The 22,146-nt window shown below is 36.0% G+C and overlaps 2 protein-coding genes across 2 annotated transcripts in view; one reads left to right on the forward strand and one right to left on the reverse strand.

Annotated features, from left to right (window-relative positions):
* LOC129577210 (serine/threonine-protein kinase pakA-like) overlaps nt 1-15,295 on the forward strand; it is a 15,571-nt gene extending 276 nt beyond the window's left edge. Inside the window, exons 1-8 of the mRNA XM_055463851.1 lie at nt 1-4,686; nt 10,975-11,111; nt 11,761-11,934; nt 13,649-13,803; nt 13,884-14,031; nt 14,148-14,327; nt 14,413-14,553; nt 14,644-15,295. The exon at nt 1-4,686 is cut by the window's left edge and continues 276 nt beyond it. Coding sequence (XP_055319826.1) covers nt 1,104-4,686; nt 10,975-11,111; nt 11,761-11,934; nt 13,649-13,803; nt 13,884-14,031; nt 14,148-14,327; nt 14,413-14,553; nt 14,644-14,793 — 4,668 coding nt within the window. The 5' untranslated portion in view covers nt 1-1,103 and the 3' untranslated portion in view covers nt 14,794-15,295. The remainder of the gene's footprint in view (nt 4,687-10,974; nt 11,112-11,760; nt 11,935-13,648; nt 13,804-13,883; nt 14,032-14,147; nt 14,328-14,412; nt 14,554-14,643) is intronic.
* Nucleotides 15,296-15,724: 429 nt separating this feature from the next.
* Nucleotides 15,725-22,146, reverse strand: part of LOC129577216 (bombyxin B-1 homolog) — a 30,054-nt gene continuing 23,632 nt past the window's right edge. The window contains exons 2-3 of the mRNA XM_055463862.1: nt 18,629-18,833; nt 15,725-18,296 (exon numbers count right to left, since the gene is read on the reverse strand). Coding sequence (XP_055319837.1) covers nt 18,067-18,296; nt 18,629-18,833 — 435 coding nt within the window. The 3' untranslated portion in view covers nt 15,725-18,066. The remainder of the gene's footprint in view (nt 18,297-18,628; nt 18,834-22,146) is intronic.

Genomic DNA, 22,146 nt, shown 5'->3' on the forward strand with positions numbered 1-22,146 from the left:
AGAGAGAGAGAGAGAGAGAGAGAGAGAGAGAGAGAGAGAGAGAGAGATTGAAAATGGATGTGCGAGAGAGTTCATTTTCATACATACAAAGATAGATTGGGCTGCTGCCGAAGAGGCAAGTCGATTAAATGAACACACGGCACCCAGACACAAGTGAAAAACTAAAAATATTTTTTAAAGGAAATTAAAACGAAGAAAAGAGGAAAGAAAGCGAAGAAAAATAAAAAGAAGAAAACCATACGAATCACCATTAAAATGACGCGCAAAGCAGTGAAAACGACGGCTTGTTGGGTTTGAATCGCGTGACGAAGATAGAAAATGAGACGAAAAACGAGGAAAAGCGCCGCCGTAGCACTTTTCAGCTATGTTTTCTGTACCGATCAAGTCAGTCATATTGAATAATACATAGAGATAAGTTTGTGTCTTGTGTTTGCGCGTCCCAATCGTCGTCGTCGTAGCCATCTGCACATTTTTCTTCTTTCTTCGCTACAAAAATGCTGCTACTGGCCATTTCATAGTTTTGTTTTGCACGCATATCGACATTTTACATGAGTTCGCTTCGCCTTTTGCACTTATTTAGTTGAGAGTAGTGGTTTTGTGTGTGCGCTAAATCGTTAAAACAGCAAACATAATTTCGCATAATACGGCCAATTTCTTACTTTATTTTCGACGTCGTCGTTGTTGTTGTTCTCGCCGCTATTCAGTTGATTCTTTTCGCGAGTGCGTTGCCAATGTGACGTGGCATTTCACTACGAATGAAACGAGAAAAAAAATCAAAAATTTAAATAAAAGAGAAACAATTTAAACGGAGAAAAACAAAACAAAGCAAACAAAAATAAAGAATTGTTTGATGTTTAGAATAGAATTGATTGTAAAATTATTTTTGGTGAAAAGGAATAGAAAATGAAATTTGAACTATTTTAATATTGAAAATGAACATGGCGGAAAGTCCAAGTTGAAACACTAAACGATTTAACGACATTACATAATGATAAACACATAAAATAAAAACGGTTGAGTTTTGAGAAATTGTTGTTTTGTGTTCGGAAAGCCCCAAAAAAGAACAGACACCAAGAAAGAAAACACAGAAAAAGTGGAGCAAGATGCCTCTTTATAGTGAATTGAGTTATTATATACCAAATAATGCGGTTTACTCATCGAATCGCACTCCAATCCATTCGACGTCAATGTCACCATATTCACCGTATTCACGCTTAAATCCATACACACCGCCACCGCCAAGACCGGCCATTTACTCCAAAGATGGCCAATTCAAACCGATGCTCACGTCAATATCCGAAAGTCCGATACCATCATCAATCCGTTCAAACGGGTTGACTTCATTAACCCGCATCAATTCCGGCAAGACATACAATTTTCTTCGATCACCCGGCACCTACGTGTCACCACGTCCCATTCACATAGACACAGCCGATATTGATGTTTCGGCATCGAAATTCCATCGACATCGAAACGCTCGCATTCGATCCACTTCACCGGAAGCGGCTAAAAAGGAGAATGGAAAGGATGGCACCGCCGCCGTCGTCGATGAAACCGATAATTCAGCATTTATGCCACGCGTTGATCAAAATGACCCCATCAATGCACGAGCCACAATCAAACGGGATCGAAACATTGTTCGATTATCAACAATGCGTCAGCGTAGTCAATCACACAGCAATCGCAATTCAAGAGACTCGATCAAAAATGAGAAAAACAACAAACGATCAACACCGTCGACTTATGAAAATTCCAATTCGTTTAAAAAGAGCGTCAGCCAAGAATCGGATGAATTTCAAGCGGAAAATGACACAAAATCACCTGTAAAACGATCGTGGCGTGACAAATTTGGCGACTCACTGCAAACGAACACAACAAAAGTCGTGCGCAAAACACCCGGTGAATTGATTCTCGAACGTCATATAATTCGTGACAAAAACAATACATTAAAAGTTCCTGTGGATCCAACACAGTCGACCATCGTACGAATTCCAGACAATGTAACGCAACAGGAGATCACCTATTTGGAACCGTTGATACGAAAATCCATTCGACGCCAGAGTCTAATCACATGCCCGAGCTTCAAAGATATTTGCAAAGAAATTTCCGAATCGGAGATCAAAGTCGAAGACGATTTGAATGCAGGCGATTTACGTCGACGTGCATCATTAATTCTCGAACAAGAGGCACAGATTTTAGCACAAATAACGCAAATGCGTCGACCATCCGCCGATGTGACCGTCGACGAAACGATCGGTGAAGATTCGGCCGCCGAAGAAGCTGAACAAGGAAAAGCAGACGCAGAAAAACTGAGAGAAAAGAATTCATCGGCCGAAAAAAAAGAATTAGCTGCCACAGTGGAAAAAGTCGAAGAGAAACCTACAGAAACGCCGAACACCGTCGAAAATGTGATTGTGATTAAGAAGAAAACGAAGAAAAAAGGCGGAAAATTAAAGCATAAAATTACGGTGACCGTGGAAGTGGAGAATCCAAAGGAGCCACCACTTTCAATTCAAACGCCACCAGCGAGCGGAACCAAAATAAGCCCAACTTGGCGAGCTGTGGTTGAGGAAATCGAAGAAGATGTTACATTGAATCTACCGACCAAGCGCACCGGTCAAAAAGATGATGATGATACAGCGGCCACAGCAACAGCAACAGCAGCAAAATCATCGAAACCAGTCAACGCTTCGGAAAATGATGACGATTTTTGGCATTTAATTGGACGACGTGAATCGATTTATTTCAAGAAAAAGGTCGATTTAAAACGCAATGAAATCGAAATCATCGAAATACTCAATGACAAAAATGGCGATGATGAACAAGTGACCAAGAATGGTGCGAAAAAATCGATTGAAAGTAGATCAAATGCATCGTCGTCGTCGTCGTCGTCGTCGTCGTTGTCGCAACAAACTGAAAAACATGATGCAAAAGTCGATGTAAAGACGGAAGGCAAAACGCCAACAGATATTAACAAACGAGTGGCACAGGCAATCAGCGAAGAAGAAAAAGTTGTAGGAAATAAAGTGCAGCTGAAAAAGAATTTGAAAAACGACAATTTGAATAATAAGACCGTTGACGGAATGGCAACCAGCAAAGGAATCGTCACATCACAAGTGATTTCGAAGCAGCCGCAACCGCCGCCGCTGACCAAATCTGAAAATGCCTTAGGTAACAAGGAAACGATTGCCAAACCAATGGAAATAAAACCGATGGAAAGTCATAGCAGTGGTGGTGGCAGTATCGAGAAAACAACATCGACGATATGCCCAATAAATGTAGTAGAAAATGTTACGAGCGACAGCGGCAACGGCAGCACCAGAGACAACGGTATCAGTGAAACGGCTTGTCACGAACATAAACAAACAGACAAAAGTGATGTGAAAGCACCTACGATGATGCAAACCGCCGATCTAAATTTAGAGACTGGGCCACAAGCCAACAAAACAGCAGTAGAAACTGTAGAAGCACCACCACCGACAACAACAACAATAACAACCGAGCAAGTAGAACTAGAAAAACCGAAGCCGAAAAAGAAACAAATCATATCAACGGCAACGGCAACGGCAATGTCTACCGAATCTGCATCGCCTATGAAAACTGAAAACGATAACAAAAGTTCGGCAAAACTAGCAGCAACAAAAACACCACCAAAAACCACATCAGCAGACTCATCAAATGATTTCAATGCAGAGAAAATGCCAACGAATGAAACAAAGCCAAAATTGAAAAAAGTGGCAAAGAAAACGGCCGCAGCGTCGGCTGGTGATAAAGCATCACCAACAAAGGCAAAGCTCAAGAAAAAGGTCGCTAAAAAAGATGCAAATGGCAGGGAAATTGTCAAAGTAAAATCCGCATCGTCGTTCGAAAGTGAAATCAATGCCACAGAAAGCACGGACGCAGACACATCGGCTGCATCGGAATCGATTGCATTGACCGAACAAATTGCATCGAAATTATCAGACCGTGGTAATGATAATGAATCGAAATTAAATTCAAATGCGGGGGCGAACCAATCGACCGACAATGCATCGGAAAATCCGTTCGATTTTGTGCAGGCACGTAAGAGAGGCGACAGCGGTAGCAGCGACAACGGCGTTGGTGGTCTTAGCAAGTTTGCAACGGTTGCCAATTTGAATGCAGAATTCGAAATCGAACGTCAATCAGCGTCGTCAATCGATCTAGCAAACGATCGTGGTCGCAATAATCGATCCACCACATTCAATACGCGCAGCATAGCGGACAGTTGTATCAGTTGTGATGAAACATTTGATTTGCTGGTGGACTTCGACAGCGATTCGGTAAAGTACAGTGACAGTGAAACGGACTCAGACGATATGGCTAAGCGTCGTCCAAAAAAGCGAAAAGAGAAAATCGATCCGCGTAAAGTGATGAAATTGGATCCGAAACGAAAGTGTTATATCATGGATGAGGCAGCCAAATATCCAATGATTGCGACGCCACGTCCATTGGCCAAACGATCTAACTATTGTGGCGGAAACTATGCGGAAAGTGAAAGTGAAAGCGAAACAAGCAGTGATATATCCAGCTCGGATGAGTGCTACGATGAATGTTTGTCACCAAACGATATTGTGGTTAAAGATGTGATACGAATGAGCACGTGCAGCAATGATTCGGGCTTCGAGGGCGGTGGAACCGCACCATCCAGCCCCAAGAAAATGCTGGGTAAGCATTTGGAATCAATACCATTCAAATATATATCCAATATGATTACAAGCTAGAAACAAAAGCACAAATAGGAATTGAAAGGAAAATGAATCATTTTTACTATTTTACTATTAACCACCCATCAAAACACAACAAAAACGACAACATATACATAACATACACGCTTTTACTTTCGATATTCACTAAACTAACAAAATTACGCAGGGCATGAGTGAATGCGCTCCCGCTGATTGAAAATATTCAGTTCGAAATGCAAAACATTGTATTATATTTAATTGACCTAGGCTGCGAAGAATGAATGCGATTGCAACTTGTCGATCAAAACAACTGTCATAGATCATTTTATTTATGTTGCATTGTTTTGTATCGTGGTTTTTTTTTTGCTTTCTGACCGTTTACAAAGTATGATAGCGAGAGCATAATCAACAAGAGTGGTTGCGATAGATATGGTTTTTTTTTAAATCATATTTTTTTTCCACGGTTTTGATTGCTTAGGATGGCCCCGCGAGCCCCATTCAAACCGCCACCAATAACAACGGCATAGAGTTTATTACCGCAAATAAAAAACCAGAATGATCGTGCCCGCTCTCTCTCTCTCTCTCTCTCTCTCTCTCTCTCTCTCTCTCTCTCTCTTTCTCTCTCTCTCTCTCTCTCTCTCTCTCAATGAACAACAGGGACATCGATTCACGAATTCTACGCATTAAATTTACAATATAAATCATCGAATTCAAATATATAAATCAATCGTCATTCGTCAATTCGATGTGTCAAAATTTAATTTTGATTTCATGGCTCAATTTTTGCATGACGAATTAACGTTGAATTGCATTCAACATTCGTTAAATGTCTAAGGGCATTCGAAATTGAAACACACAAAAAATAAAACATACGCGCAAAACTATATCATGTTGAGAGAGGAGAGAGAGAGAAAGAGAGAGAGAGAGAGAGAGAGTGAGTGAGCGAGCGAGCGCGCAATGCAACAACTCAATTAAAATGGTGTGTGCAACACAAACCGATTGATTGCAAGCATGTGCGTTTCGTTTGCAAACAACAATTCGTCTGATTCGACCTTTTTAAAATTGAAAAAGGAAGAAAAATCAAAAATGCCCTTGATTAACCAGTATCATTGGTCACGTGGAAATGTTCACCAATCTTTCACCGTCAATCTGGATGGGTGTTGTTGCCGCTGTTGCTGCAACCATTCAATTCATTTGCGTCATGGCAATGCTCCTGAAACGTCATATTTCAGCGTAAAGTATACAAACAAACGTCTCATTCTTGGAATGTAAGAAATGTTAAGGCTAATCTGAAGTGTTATTTTTGGGGTCGAACGGATCACATGTTTTCGGTTTGGGTTTAAAAATATTATTATTTTGTGAAATGAAGAAGGAAAAAAGAGCTGAGAGTCAAAAGAGCGCAATAAAAAAACAACTAGAAAGGAGAAACATTTCAAAAACCACCGAGAGAAAAAAAAAGCCTGCCGAAATCAAAATTAATACGATTCATTATTTAAAAAGATATAAATAATAGGCTTTAGTTGAGTGGTGCGATTAACAAACTTTAGGAAATAAGCCAAAAACTCGTGAAAAATTCTTTTCTGTTCGTTTCGCCTCTTATTGGTTTGTCAGAGTGTTTATTTCGCTTGTAAAAGCTGCCACTACTGATGCTGATGCTATTGCGGAGCCGTCGAACAGACATTTGCCCATTCCTTTTAATTTGTCGATGCGAGAGATGCAATCAACATGGCAGTAGAGCATGAAGAATACAAGCAAATTGTGTGCCGCTTCAGCGGCCAATTCAATGTGAACACGAATTTTTCGAAGGATATATATACATATTTATCTATCGTTTTTCGTATTTTCCGTCGTCATCGTCTTTTTTTTCTTCTTCTTCTTCTTCTTCATCACAACTAAATGCAATTAATCGAATGGACGATCGTTCGACATTAGTCAAAATGAACACAATTATTTACATATTCGACAAGCCAAGATATGGTTGGCTTCTTATTTAAATTCTGCCAATTCGTTAAAAGCATTTAATAAAAGCGCAATTATAAAGACAACAAACAGGCCGCTGCTGCTGCTGAAGCCAGAGAGAAGCAACGCTAAACAAATTTACACAAAGAATGTTAATTGATGGGGTGAATTGCACGCAACTCATAATAATAATCGGTAATCAATTACGAAAAATATTTCCGAAGCAACAAACAGCGCTTTTCGCTCTTCAATATTCACAAAGGATTATATTTAGTTTAAATGTTATTCATTTCGAAGCAGGAAGAAAATAAAGAAAGAAAGGATGTTAAACAATTTCAAGTGATTATCACATTCCAAAGCTCTTTTTTTTTGGCTGAATCCGAATTGATGAGCAATTAGTGCTTGTTGCAGCTTTTTATAGCCGCTTTTTATCTGATCGCACAAATAGTGAAACACGCGACCACCAAAAATAACACATAAACACTGGCATGCCAATGATTATTCTTGATTTTAAATCAAGGACGGTATTTTTTTGGTGTACGGTACATTGTTTCCTCTATCGTTGGAATTCGATTCTTCACAACTGTTTCGAATATTGGATATATTTTCGGTGTGGTGGCCAAGTTGACCAAGGTTGATATTTCCAAAATGAAACTTTTTTTGCCAAAGTTGTTCGGAAATTGTCTGCAATATGAAAAACAAACTGATACCGAACTATAAACAGTCATGATTTTTTTTTTTTTGTTATTTTAAGTCGGTATATGAATTTTAATTCATATTTCTTTCTTTCAATGTGAATACAAATCCAGATTGTGACGTCAATTGTCATAAAAAATGTCAAAAGCTAACGGCCAATTTGTGCGGTGTAAATCAGAAATTGATCGTGGAAGCGTTGTCATCAGTTCGTAGAGGTACACTTGATGTATACATATTGTGTGTTATCTCTCTGCGAAAAGTCATTTGACTTTTTGCCTTTTCCGCCCCAATGGAATTTGCAGGAGACAATCGAAAGCAGTGCAACAAAATCGACGTTTCATAATGTTTTTTCATCTATTTGTATTATTTTGTTTTATTTTTCTTCATTCAAAGGTGCACGGGAGCAATCAAGTACACATCATGCGGCAATCGCTACTCAAAAATCGACATCAAAATCCTTTGATACTGCCGATAGCGATAACATGGGTATAAATCGTTCATGTTTTGATGTGTGTTTATTTTTCATTGTGTGTATGTGCAATGTGCGTACGCGCCATTTTTACATAGTTCTTTTATCTGTTTCTTTGTGTTCCGTTGTAAATAATTATTATATGTTCACGATACAATTCGAAAAAAGAGGAAATGTGTTCCTTTCTCTGTACATATAAAATGTTCTGTGTTGCTGAAGGGTAGACTTTTTTTCTTGTACAAAGTTTACATTTATTCCTTTGTTTGAAAATCCGTTCTTTGTTAGTTACTTGCGTTTCATATCAAAGCTTTATGGAGTTTTCGATGGAAAATTGATTGATTTAATCCTATTGGCATGTAAAATGGTTCAAAGTAATTTCCCCGATCCTTTCATCTCTCTATGGAAAACATTGAAACATCGTTCAATGCGTGAAAATTGAACATGGGAAATTATGTATTCCCACAGTAGTGACAAGTGCAGATATTATTGTGGTGTTGCCGTACATGGGTATATTAAAAGTGCAACCTCTAGTCTAATGAAATTGGCTTGGTTTTTAAAATGTGAAGAAATTTCATTTGAGCGCGTGCATACCGTTGATTTCTTAAACCAGATGGTTGCGGACGAAAATGGCATACACTGAAGCGGAACCATCAAGTGGCGGCAATATTTTTTAAGTAGACTCGTTTGTCTTGATCAAAGACGATTTTAGCATCGTCGGACGGACATGCAATGCTCTATCTCAATCTCTTGTGAAACAAATTCTGAGCGACATTTGAAATAATTGAGCAAAAAAAAAAAAAATATTATTGCACTCCGTTTTTTTCCTCGGCCGAATTCTGTTTGTAGCAAATGAAGTGTTTTTATTCTTTATTATTTAGGTTGTATCTCTTATATGTGCTGTCGCTTCCTCCTTCGCGCTCTTTTTCCGCCATTTCAGCACTTTCGTTAGGTGATTCGTTCGAGAGACAGAGAGAGAGAGAGAGAGCGCGTTTTCGATGCATACCGTACAGCATTGCACGCTTCAACCTTCGTAATCAATCATTTTAATTTAATTTTCATTCTGTATATATGCTATTTATTTTTTTCCCCCGCAATGAATTTCGTATCTCGTTCGTTGTTCATTTATTATTATTTTGTTCGTTTGCCGCTTTTCGGCGCTACTCTTCTGAGCACAGCTATTAAGACTTATCTTTCGGCTAAATTGCTACCGTCGCCACTGCCACCATCACCATTTCGCAATTTCTGTCATTTGCTCCTTCTTCTTCTTTTCTTTTTTCTTCGTCGTTGTTTTCGTTCCCTCTTTCGCTGCTCGTGCAAGTTTAGGTAGAAATTCTAAATTTAAATGGTTTTTTTTGTCAAATGCGGTTTAATTTTAACGTTTTCGAAAATTACGTTCGATGACTGTTATAAATAGATAGAAATGTTCTACAATCTCGTCGTCATTTTGCGTTTGCATTTAATAAACAAAACATATGTTCGAATAGGATGACATGAATAATGCCAGAATTGATGAAGGAAAAGGAAAACTAAATATACAACTTTAGAACATTCCTAATGTATAGTAAATATGATAGAGACGCTGTTGCGACATTATTTTTGCTGCCATTTTGGTTGTTTTTTGAACGAGAGTTAGAAAGAGTGAAAGAGAAAGAGAGAATCAGCGATATTTTTGAGGTGTACGGTAAATTGATTTAGATGCTGTGCAGGTGAGACTTAATAACGAGTGAGTGCTGCACAAGAAAGTGCCGTCGATTCTATCGCGCAATGTTTCCCTTGTTCTGTACAAAATCCTATTTAATTGAAATTAATGTTCTGTTGAAACGACGTCAAATTCATTAATGCGATTATGTACAGAGACGCATTTCTCTTCAAACACTCTTAGCTTCTGCGTCTCCTTCTCTCGTCAATCATATGATCGATGTCGAAGAAATTCATGAATCATTTATATCGTTTGATAAATTTAGTCACGCCAAACCGATTTTCGATTGCCGTAATATTTTTCCGCACCTTCTTAATTCCTCTATCCGACGCAATTAAATTGCAAATACACCGCCGCTCCATCCTTATGTATTAAACTGTGTGTTTATTGCTGAGGTCTTCATTATAAGATGGATTGGGCATTAATAACACTTGTAATTTATGATTGTTTTTTTTTTGTTAATTTCAAAAAATTTCCTCATTTCCAAGTTTCTTTTTTTTCTCTCTTCAAAGAAATTCGTAATACTTTTATAATCAACGTTAAAACTGGTGCAAATTTGCTTCTTTCGGTTGGATCAGCTTCCTTTGAGATAATTTTTGTTATTTTTATTGCCTCAAGCTAATAATACGAATTTCCAATCCAAACTAATGCGATATTTTTTTTTAACTAGAAATTATCCCTGAGTACCCTTCATTTGCCTTCAAGTACAATACACGTAAACGTTTAAATGAACTGAAAGTGCTATAATCATTAAGATTAAAAATGGATGCAAAACAAGCGTCCGGTTTGCAAATGCTGTACCATAAAACGTTAACAACATATTCAGATAATAGCTAACACACGCACATACACTAACCAATTATAACTGTTGTTGTTGATGAAGCAGACACTTAGAGAAAAAAAAAACTCCGAAACTAATCCGGCAATAATATTCGAAATGAAATTTCCGGAAAATTTCAATATTCAACAAATCAAGCAACCCTTTTAATGTGAGTATATAGAGAAGTGTTCATTTCTAATACAAATGCGCCATAATTGTCCAGGCGTCAGACGGGCACTACGCAATTGGATATCATAATAATGACGCCCGTGGGCACGAATTATATAGACCGACCGCATAATATGAATGGATAGGCCGTAATAAAATAATCAGAAAACTTCATTTTATGTTCGGGTGTTGATGACATGAATGTCATAAATACGTTTGAACTAATCCTGTGTGCAGGTGAAAAGCTTATAAAGTCCCTCGCCGTATTCAAGAGTTTAGAGTTGAAAAAAATTGACTTAAAAGGGGAAAAAAGGGACCTACTTTTATTGACTTTTACCGAGTAATAAACACTTGAATACGGAATCCAAAATGAAAATGAGTGTAAAAAAAAACTTTTGGTTTTTCATTCTTGTTAACATGCAACTTACTCATTTGTTTTTTTTTTTTTTCTCCACAGAAACATCCTACACTTATGCACAATTTCAGCGTTCGGGCAACATTACCGCTCCAGCAACATCAATACCACGTTTCAAAAAGTACTCGGTCGATGATTTCCACTTTTTAACGGTGTTGGGCAAAGGAAGCTTCGGAAAGGTAATTATTTATCCAAACAAAAACCAATTCCAAATCGAATCAATCAAATGCCATTGCCGTTGCATATATTTTCGCAAGAAAGAGGATCATCCATTATGTTCGAGACTTAAGAGCTTTGCCCCACTTAATTGATGGAAAAGAAAAAGAATTTGAGGCTTTTTTCTTCTTTCGTTCAAAATGCCACATTGCCACTTGGTCGCAAAATCTGTTTTTTTCTTCTTCTTCTTCTTCTTCTTTCTATTTGCCAAAGATGCATCTCATGTTTTAAAATGCAAGTGAACTAGAACACGAATTTGCCTGTGTCAGTGGTTTTTTTTCTAGTTTCATATCCTTTCTCACAGTCTTGTTCTCAATGTGATTTTCTATCTCTGCCTCTCTCACTCACTTTGAAGTCAACTTCAAAGATGAGTCGATTTTAGCCCGGTTTTTTTCAGTCTCGACGTAAATATAAAGTGGGTTAAAAGCATTTGTGGTTTTTGTAAAGCAATCGACGAAATTCTTCGTAGCAATACGACTAAATAAGCAAGAAAAAGGCGGCCATCATTTGGATTTTTCCCTCTTGTTCACTGTGTGTGTAAGCAACATGCAAAACTTTGGCATATTCTTTCCTTTTTTGCATCGTTTTTTTTTCTTTCTTTTCGGCGTACAGGTTTTGTTGGCAGAACTCAAAAATACTGAATACTATTATGCGGTTAAATGCTTGAAAAAGGATGTTGTTCTCGAAGACGATGACGTTGAATGCACACTGATTGAGCGGAAAGTATTAGCTCTGGGCACAAAACATCCGTATCTGTGCCATCTATTTTGCACATTTCAAACAGAGGTACTTTATATACACTCTTTAACAACACATTTAATTCTTACCATGGGCGTGACATGCAGCCACATGGGTACAGCGCCCGTGTACTTCGTAGTGGAAAAAAAGTGAAGCTTGCTTGTCACCAATATTGATGTTCACGAACATCAAATTGTTTATGCGTTATTTCGCCCACTTTATGCACTGGAAATAAAAAGTTCTTCAATTTCTAGCAAATTTCACATATGAATTCATAAACACATCGAGAAAACACAACTATTTTTTCACATAAAAAGCATAAGCAAGATGATTTTTTCGTTGATGGTTGTTCGATCCTGGATCGTTTGTGATTCATCAACGATTTGCAACACATCCATTTTTGATTTCGATATTCCAACTGAATACGATGTTTTGTATTCATTAAACAATTCCATTTTGATCAGAAAATAATTTTTTATTGAAATGGCTGTGACGAAAAACCACGCGAACGATTGCAAACGATAGCACAAACATTAATGTCTAGGAACATCAAATTCGAATTGACATTATTGTCAAAGCGAATTCATCGGGAAACACTGACTTGAAGTTCGACACAAATGTCAAATTAATTCGCCGATGTGAAGCAACAAAACAAAATAAATAAAAATACAAGCAAACAAACATTTTGTGTTGATCTAATCTGCAAGTTTTATATTTTTCCAGAATAAAAACGGTAATTTTTTTGTATTTTATTGTTTCATTCCAAATAAAATCTCTATTGTGATTTTTAAGTATACATTTATAAAAGATATCTTCAAAAATCAACTTTGAATGTAATATAATTTGTTATTGGCGACAAACAATTAATCGAACGCATTTAATCGAACATAAAATAATTTTCAGCCTGCCGGTTTGCTGATGTTCCCCGAATCGACCGACGAAGTGCCCAGTGCCCACCACCGATGTCGAAGAAGACAAACTAATTTCCGTGATAATTTAAATTTTGCCATTCAACATTCCAATAAGGGCAAACGCAGTGTAATCGAAAAACATTTGGAAGGCATCAAGCATTGGGGCCTAAATCGACATGACAAAATCAATCAACCGTCCCATTGTATTGCGAAATCGACGCCAAAGGAAGAAATTGAATGATAAAATCATTAATCTTCCGTATTTGATGTTCCTAGACATTAATGTTTGTGCTATCGTTTGCAATCGTTCGCGTGGTTTTTCGTCATAGCCATTTTAATAAAAAATTATTTTGTGATCAAAATGGAATTGTTTAATGAATACAAAACATCGTATTCAGTTGGAATATCGAAATCAAAAATGGATGTGTTGCAAATCATTAATGAATCACAAACGATCCAGGATCGAACAACCATCAACGAAAAAATCATCTTGCTTTTGCTTTTTATGTGAAAAAAAGTTGTGTTTTCTCGATGTGTTTATGAATTCATATGTGAAATTTGCTAGAAATTGAAGAACTTTTCATTTCCAGTTCATAAAATGGGCGAAATAACGCATAAACAATTTGATGTTCGTGAACATCAATATTGGTGACAAGCAAGCTTCACTTTTTTTCCACTACGAAGTACACGGGCGCTGCTTGTACGAAATTCCGTTTGTATGAAGCATGTCACGCCGATGATTCTTACACACACACACATATATTCATGTTTATTCGTGTGAACTAATCTTGTCTACTTTTCATTTCTTTTCTTTCGCGCGCTCGCGACACGGCACACAAAACCGATTTTAGAGTCATCTGTTCTTTGTCATGGAATATTTGAATGGAGGTGATTTAATGTTTCATATACAAGTTAGCGGTCGGTTTCCAGAGCCACGTGCCAAATTCTACGCCGCTGAAATCATATCGGGATTGAAGTTTTTACATAGAAAAGGAATCATTTATCGGTATGGAAATAGAAAAATTGCTAGTTTTTTTCTCTCGAGTATCACTTATCAACCGATATGTGTTGGGTAACCTTTTCCAGAGATTTGAAATTGGATAATATTTTATTGGACTTTGATGGCCATGTTAGAATAGCTGATTTTGGCATGTGCAAGCTGCAGATTTACTTGGATAGAACGGCCGACAGCTTTTGCGGCACACCTGACTACATGGCTCCTGAAATTATCAAGGTAAAACATCGGTCACTTGAATATTTTCAATTTTTTTTCTCGCTATAATTCATGATGCAATGATCGGTTTGTTTTTCCTCTGGAACAAAATAAAAAACAACAACAACATTACACAGGGTCAAAAATATAATCAGCATGTTGACTGGTGGTCTTTTGGGGTGTTATTATATGAAATGCTCATCGGACAGTCACCCTTCAGCGGCTGCGATGAGGATGAACTGTTTTGGTCAATTTGCAATGAGATTCCATGGTTTCCGTTTTATTTATCCAAGGAAGCTTTAAATATTTTAAGTAAAGTAAGTGAATGGAAACAAATAAAACCAACCAATTTGCAACATATTCAAATGATATAATTACCATGCCCCGTTTAAATTCAAATAGTTATTAGAGAAGGACGCAAATGTTCGGCTGGGCGCAGGAACCAGTCCGCACGGTGAAATCACTGAAAATGTATTTTTCTATGAAATTGATTGGAAGAAATTAGAGAAGAGACAATTAGAGCCACCATTTAAGCCAAAAATCGTAAGTAATCACTCTTGATTATTTTCGATTCTTCCAAATGCGGAGAAAAATAAATATTTTTTTTTTTTCGTTTTTGGTCGTGTTTTATAGAAACATCCGCTTGATACACAGTATTTTGATAAAACGTTTACACGTGAACGAGTGCGATTAACACCGATCGACAAAGACATTCTGCAATCAATAGACCAGCATCAATTTCAAGGATTTACTTACACAAATCCCAACACGACACCGCCTTAGTTTTGCTATTGTTTTATTCGTTTATTTTTTTTTTTTCTTCCTCGTATTTGACACACGATTTTTTCTTTTTTTTTTCTCCCTTTTTCTTTCGTCCATCGCAATTTGCTATCAATCAACACTGTTGATTCAACACACGTAATTATAAAGTAGATATATACATAAAACAAGAATTTCTGTGACGTTTTTAATTCTTTATACTATACAAAAAGTCACATGTGAAGAGAAACAAACAAAATTATGAATGCTTATTATCTTATTTAATAATAATAATATTTGCTATTAGGAAGGCACAAGAGCAAACAGAAAAAAAACGAAGAAAAATCGATCATATTCGATCAAATTTTTATGTATATTTCTTGCAGGAAAACATGTAAATTTCTCATTTATTATGAATATATTTGTTTAAAAAAAAAAGAACGGTATTTCCATGTGTTCCATGATGGCTAAAGTAAAGCACCTCAAATGGACGATTTAACTCAAATAAAATCGTAAAATTATCCAATTGAACACTTTTTGGATTATACAAACTCGACTTGCCGCATATTGAATGCACTTACCTTGAACCCAGAAAAATACATTTTCTCACTTCAACAGAGATGTAAACATATTGAATTCCCTATGCGGATTCATTAAAAATTGAAAATTCATATTTCATATTTAGAGGTAATTTTTGTTTGCATGTATTTTACATACTTGACTCGATTCTTTACCATTTTCGGGATATGAAAGTTGAGATGAAAAATGCTGAAATATGAAATTGACTTAAATCTTATCCGTTTTGCCTGAAATGAATGAGAGGATCGAAAAAAGAGTGAAGAAAAATACAATCCGCATCTCCTACCTCCTACCTCCTACCTCAGTGTACAAATTCACATTACATATAATAAAGTTTTGTTAAGTTTAAGCATCGCACACAAAACGGGAAAATTCATTTAGCAAATACCATTAAGTTTATTTTCGGTTAAATATTGCATATATAGAATATACACAATTCTATAGTTGAGATAGGTATTTGATGAAATATTTCAGTGTGCACGAGATGTATGTGGGCAGGAGCAGAAATTGTGAGTTACACTGCATTGAATGTAAGTGGTATTGCAGCGCGAGAGTTTATTGGATTATCCCAAAGTTTGCCGAGGAACATGAATGATTAATGCACCAAATTGAACAATGTATCTGGATTTCACTTGGTCTCCATCTCCTTCTCTCCCTCCCTCGCTCTCACTTGCAACACTCGGTTTATTTTTTTTTACTTCTTTAATTCCTTGCGCGCTTATCGCATTCTATACTATTACCCCGTGTACTGAACGAACAAAACTGAATGAAACTAATGGCCAAAATAAGAATAAATAACAAAGTTCGGTTTCTGTTTTCTGTGTGTTTTACTTTAAATAATTTTTAATACATAATCATAATTAAAAATTTAGTAATAATAGCAATTGAATAGATTTCGTTTTTTTTTTTTATATAGAAGAATATCTAAGTGTTGTATTTTGGGTTTTGCACGTCTTCGACTAAATAAAAAAAAGGCATTTTTCTTTTGTTTGTTCTATGTCGCACGATGACTCGTGCCGATTGTTGTTGTTGAATCTTTTTCATCTATTTTTTCTTTCTTTGCCTTCATTCTTTTCTACAATTACAATTATTTAAAACTTACGAGAAAAAAAATAAAACAATAGAATAAAAAAAAAATTGGTGGTATTAAAATTATAAGCAATGAGATTCTCCCTTCAATCATCAATTAGTAAAAAAAAATTAACATCGAATCAAATACAATCAAATGAGAATTGAATTGAAAATTACAAAAAAAAAAAAATATTAAACAAGCAATCAATTTGAATTTGAACGAAATGAAAACCGTGCGATGGATACGATTTTTTAAATCACACTAATGGAAACAAACAGTGAAGTAAAAAAAATACTAACGTTCTTCTGCGAATTTGTGTGTGTGTGACTTTTTCTAGTTTAATTTGGCGTTAAGGCAATTATCCGATTGTTTTTGTGTTTTGTAACACTTTAAATTCCAACATTCAGATTATTTCCTGAAATGCTTTCCAAATTTTGTATACGGTTTATCAGCTAACATATGTGTGTTTCAGAAATATTTTTCTCAATTCTGTCTGGGTTTGTTAGTTGGGTTGAAATGATGATGATTGGTATTCATGGGATCGTTGCTAGTTGATACTCTAGGAGCCGCTTAAAGAGTGTTGCCCCAGAATCTTCAATGGTAAAATTCACAATTTTGCTCAAATTTCAACTCAATTTTTGAATGGCCGGGAATTTTTACTGTCTTCATCAAGGATTGTAGATCTTGAAATTGAACGAGAAATACTACTAAATATGTTATCACCAAAAAAAGAAGTCTGAAACATACATATGTATGTGCACTAGATAGGCATTTTAATCAAGTTATATATGTTAGTTAGTTTATCACGTTTTGAATCTGCAATCTGCATCGTTTCTGTATGTTTCGTTTTTCGTTGTTTTTTTTTAAATATTTGATTATTTTCTGAGCATTGTTTCCTTTTTCTAAATCCATTTCATCTCACATCGCTCTCATTCTCATTCTAGAAAGAAAGGTGTGCAAATTGTCTAAAAGAAACAAAAAAGTTAACTTAAAAGGTGTGAGTGTGTGTGTGTGTGTTTTTGTTGGTTTGTGTGTGTATGTGTATGTGTAATTTTACATTGAAAGACACATATAGAATACAATTGGCTCTCCCTTTCTCTTTCCCATCACGCTATCAAACATCTTCTCTCCACTAAAGTAAAATAATATAAAAGCTATAACATACGTATACATTGGTTTAGGTTAAATGTGGATTTTTTTTTGTCGTGGTTTTTGTTTTAAATAAATGGCAAAGAAATGGCAAGAAATGTTTTTTTGGGTTTTAGTTTGCTAGAATAGCATATTAAATGTTTATTATTGGTTAGCACAATTTTGTTGTTGCGTCGCATGATTACTATAAATGCGTACAGAGTGTTTTTGATTCCGTCAATATATCATTTTATATGGCTTATAATTTGATTCACACATTTATGTTTCCTATAATTGGTTGTTTCTTTTTTTTTGACAATTTTTTTTTTTTGTATGCGATTTACGAGTATATACCTTGAAACGGTTTCATTTTTTGTTGTTTATATCGATAAAGTTAAAATAAATCTCTGATTTGGAATTCATACAAAAAAATGAGTGAAAGGAAGTAAGTGATGTATGTGGGTGTGTGTGTGTGTGGGTGTGTGTATGTATGTGTGTGTTTGTATGTACGAATGTGTTTAATTTTTCCGTTTGCAGTAATTTTTCAACTCGGAAACTGAGCACGGTTTGCGACAGCATTCATCATAGACACCACGACGAGCAACCCAATCACGTCGCACACGGGGTCGCAATGCTGGCGAATCTGGTACTAATTTCGACAGATAAGCATATGTCTGATACTGAAGAGGCAAATCATCGATTAACGGAGCTGGCTGATCATTGTATGCATACTCATCGAACGTTTCATCTACAATTGGGAATAAAGAAGAAAACAAACAAACAAATCATTGAATCAGCAATCGATACAAATCAAATATTATTAACTAATTACTAATCACAATTTAGATATTAAAAACCATCCAATCATCACGGACAACATAAAAATAGGAAATCGATGAACATTATCGAAATGCAAAGAAACAGTTCAATTGATGTTCATGTCGCACAAATGAAAAACGAAGAAGAGCTGCTTTTCTTCTCTGGATTTGCGACAATAAAACAGCTCTTCTTCCATTTGGAGTCTAGAGCATTCAGATGTTCAACGTATAAATAAATATGATATAGATTGAGAGGGCCTACCTGATCGTTTACTCGGATGAATTATCGTTTCGTATTCGTTGTTACATATTAACGCCAGTGATTCAGTCAACATTCGTCCACAGAAGCGTTTTGTTGATCCTCTACCAAAGCCTTCACTAAAATCGGCCATGGTCGATGTCAAAAACAGAGAGATTTCTAAGCAAATTAGGATCCGTACGATCATCGATTTGAATAGTGAAGCCATCTGTATTGAAAACGGAAGAAATAACAGAACACAACAACATTAGCATCAATTAGTAAAATTGTCAATGTGATTGTCATGCAAGGACCTTATGATCACTTATTTATACTTCTATCGAAATGTAAATATGATTGTTATTTGATTTGTGTTTTGATTGAAGAAAGTGTCAGAATTCGGAAAATTGCAATACTTATCGACCGATCCAAAAAAAAAAAAATACCCACAAAAATAAAAAGTGACACAGCGAGAAATATGAATATAGAACGGCTTCAAATTCATTACAAAAAGAAAATGAATCTGAAGCGTATTTAGCCTTAACCCAACGCTTGATATTTTTCTTCGATTTTTTTCTCGCTCTTTTCCGAGAGATTTGTTCGTTTGAACCGATTATTACAAGGAAGCGGTTTACTTGTGATACATAACAAACATCGCTAGCTGGTTCTTTTCACGTACATCATTTCGAAAGCACGTGCACACTGAAAAATGCGTAAAGTGATTAGCACGGAGACTGTGACTGAGCCAAACTGTGGCCCATAAACGCCTTTCGCCCACTTAAAAAAAAAAAAAATTAGAATCAACATTAACGCATTTGACGCAAAACTTGAGTGACTAAAAAGGAAAAAACACACACCCGAACGAACAACAACCACATCAAAGCGATTAACGGAAAAAATGCATTGAGCGAGAAAAATCAAAACAACACAAATGGTTGACATTTGACTACTTGTATACGAGAGGAAAAAAAGACTTTTGATTGAAATGAATTTGAGTGATTTGATCAAACTCTATCGCGCACGCGCATCATCCAACAAAAAAAGCTCACCGTGTGGAAAGGGAAACTGGTTGTTTGTGTACCCGTTGGCACTCAATGAATGTGTAAAATAGGCATGATTATATGCATGTAATGTTTTTAACGCGGTTCAGTTGTTTATTGGTTTCACAAATCGCAATGAAATTCTTGCTTTCATATGCCCCATTATAAATAGCTCATTTCGTTTAATGATAAGATTTATAAAAATAACAATGTGTTCTAATTCTAATTAGGCGCGCGCGTTTGCGTTCAATCACTGATTTAATGAGATCGCGTTCGCACTCGCGCGCTCCTCCAAATCTTAACAATATTTACAAGAAAATGTTGTGCTGTCAAAGAAAAACACGAGCGAAGAGAAGAAAAAAAAGCGGTCCAGTTGTCACGGCTGTCACTTGGCTCGTCACTCATTCGATTGTCGTATTTTGAAAATTTCAAGTATTTAGTTTTGTGTCACCATCTCTTCTCACTATTGCTTTCTTTTTTTTCTCCGTGCTCTATATTCCAGCAGCAACAGTAGACACAGCTCGTGTCTGGTATACGAATTAACGACGGAATTTCGAATTAAACCCGATTTCAAGCTCATAAAATCCGGATTTCGTAACGCACACTAATCATGATTACAAACTACTACTTTGTTTTTTCTTCTCTTCGAGATTCGAGAGTAAAATGAGTAGAAGGAGAAGAACACAGTACAAGAAAAGTGAGCCGAGCATAAGGCACTAACAAAAATTTTTTTTCTTTAACTTTTTGTTCATTGTTTATCATTCAATTATATTTCCTTTCGTTCGCTCATTTACGCTGACGCTGTAATGTTTGTGAATAGGCAACAAATCGGAATTCATTTTTCATTTTTCATTTCGTTTTCTAATTTGTTTATTTCTTCGAGATTTATCGCTGTGTGTGCGTTCTTTTTTTCATTTCATCGTCTATTTTGTCGTCGTTGTTTGTTGTTGTTGTTGTCGCCGCCATACTTTGTTAAAATTGGTATTTTCATGTCAAAAACAAAAATGTGGCAGTGGGAATATGTATGTGCAACGTGCGCCGCGCATGAAGTTGATCATCAGTCAGAGGGAATTTTTTGTTTTGTTTGTTTGGACATTTCATTGAAACATATGTCCCAAAACATTCAGCGCCAAAATACCATTTCGCAATTCGTCTTTTTCAGTGTTGTTGTTTGTTTATGTTATTGTTCTTATTTACTTCATTCTTTCTTTCTTGTTTCTTCATCTTCACTCTTTCTCTCCGCAAGTCAAACTTGTTTATTTTGTTTACTTGTGTTCCCCAGATTTTTTCGGTGTGATGCAGATTGTTTCATGAATTTTCAATGACGCGACGCGACAACAAAGACAACAACAATAACGGCGAATAAAAAAAAATTGACGCATTCGGAGGAATTCATGAAACATGAATTCTAATTTAAACCAAAGTGAACAAAAAAACACAAACAGTGTCACTCACACAAATAATATCGTTTGGTTCGGCCAGTTAGATATTGTAGTGTGTGACCACGAAATAAGGCCATGTTTTAAAATGTACACACTATTTCGGATTTGAGATTGTCACGCGGCAACAAGCCAACCAGCCAGCCAGTCGCAGCCATACAACAACAACAACAACAACAAATCAGATGAGATCAAAGGTGACGACGCTTGTCACATGTATCAATCTATTCCCCCATCCGACTACTCAATATTGAAACAAATTGATACTGAAAGCTAAACTAAATATAATAAAAAAAGCAAAAAAAGAAGATGAAAGAAAGAAAGAAAGAAACAAACTAGTGCGGAGAATTGAAGCACCCGGTCAAATAATAACATTTCCATTTTTTTTTTAATTTGACTTTGATAATAATAATAATGTGCCGGTAGATCTTTGCTCAGATTTTCATTAATATTTAAACAAATTAATCAAATTGAAATTCAATGATTGAGTCGACCGACCGACCGACCAATCGAACAAATTCTCTTTGGGCAACGCAAAGTCAAAAGTCAATCGCAAATATAGAAGACGAAGTAGAAATTAAAACAGAAACGCTGAGAAACAAATGAATTGACCAGAATTTTTGTCGTCACTGTTGACTTTTGATTCATATAAATTGCATAATGTCTATTTGCGCTTAGGATCGTATTTTTGTGAATCAAATAAAATCATGACCAAATTTTGTTCATGGCAAGTATTTATTGATGCAATGAAACGTTTTTCGCCATTTATGTCGAGAATATGATTTTGATAAAGATGGTGCATAAACATCACAGGGAATGTCAATATATTCTCGGTTTGGGAGAAATAGAGATGGAGACACACACAAAGAGAGAGAAAGAGATGTTCATCGAATGAAATCGAATATTTGATATCACGAAAAATATGCATGTCGAGATTCAGAAACTTGAAATAATCAAAAATCAAACAAAGATTCATAGCCCAAACATCAATACACAATTGTGTCAATCGAATGAACCGGAGAATCAGTTGCATAAATAAGCGACAACTTGGGACTTTGTACCC

This window comes from Sitodiplosis mosellana, unplaced genomic scaffold (assembly GCF_009176505.1).
Source record: "Sitodiplosis mosellana isolate CC-2019 unplaced genomic scaffold, AAFC_SMos_1.0 Smas_scaffold_6197, whole genome shotgun sequence".
Classification (NCBI taxonomy): Eukaryota; Metazoa; Arthropoda; class Insecta; order Diptera; family Cecidomyiidae; genus Sitodiplosis; species Sitodiplosis mosellana.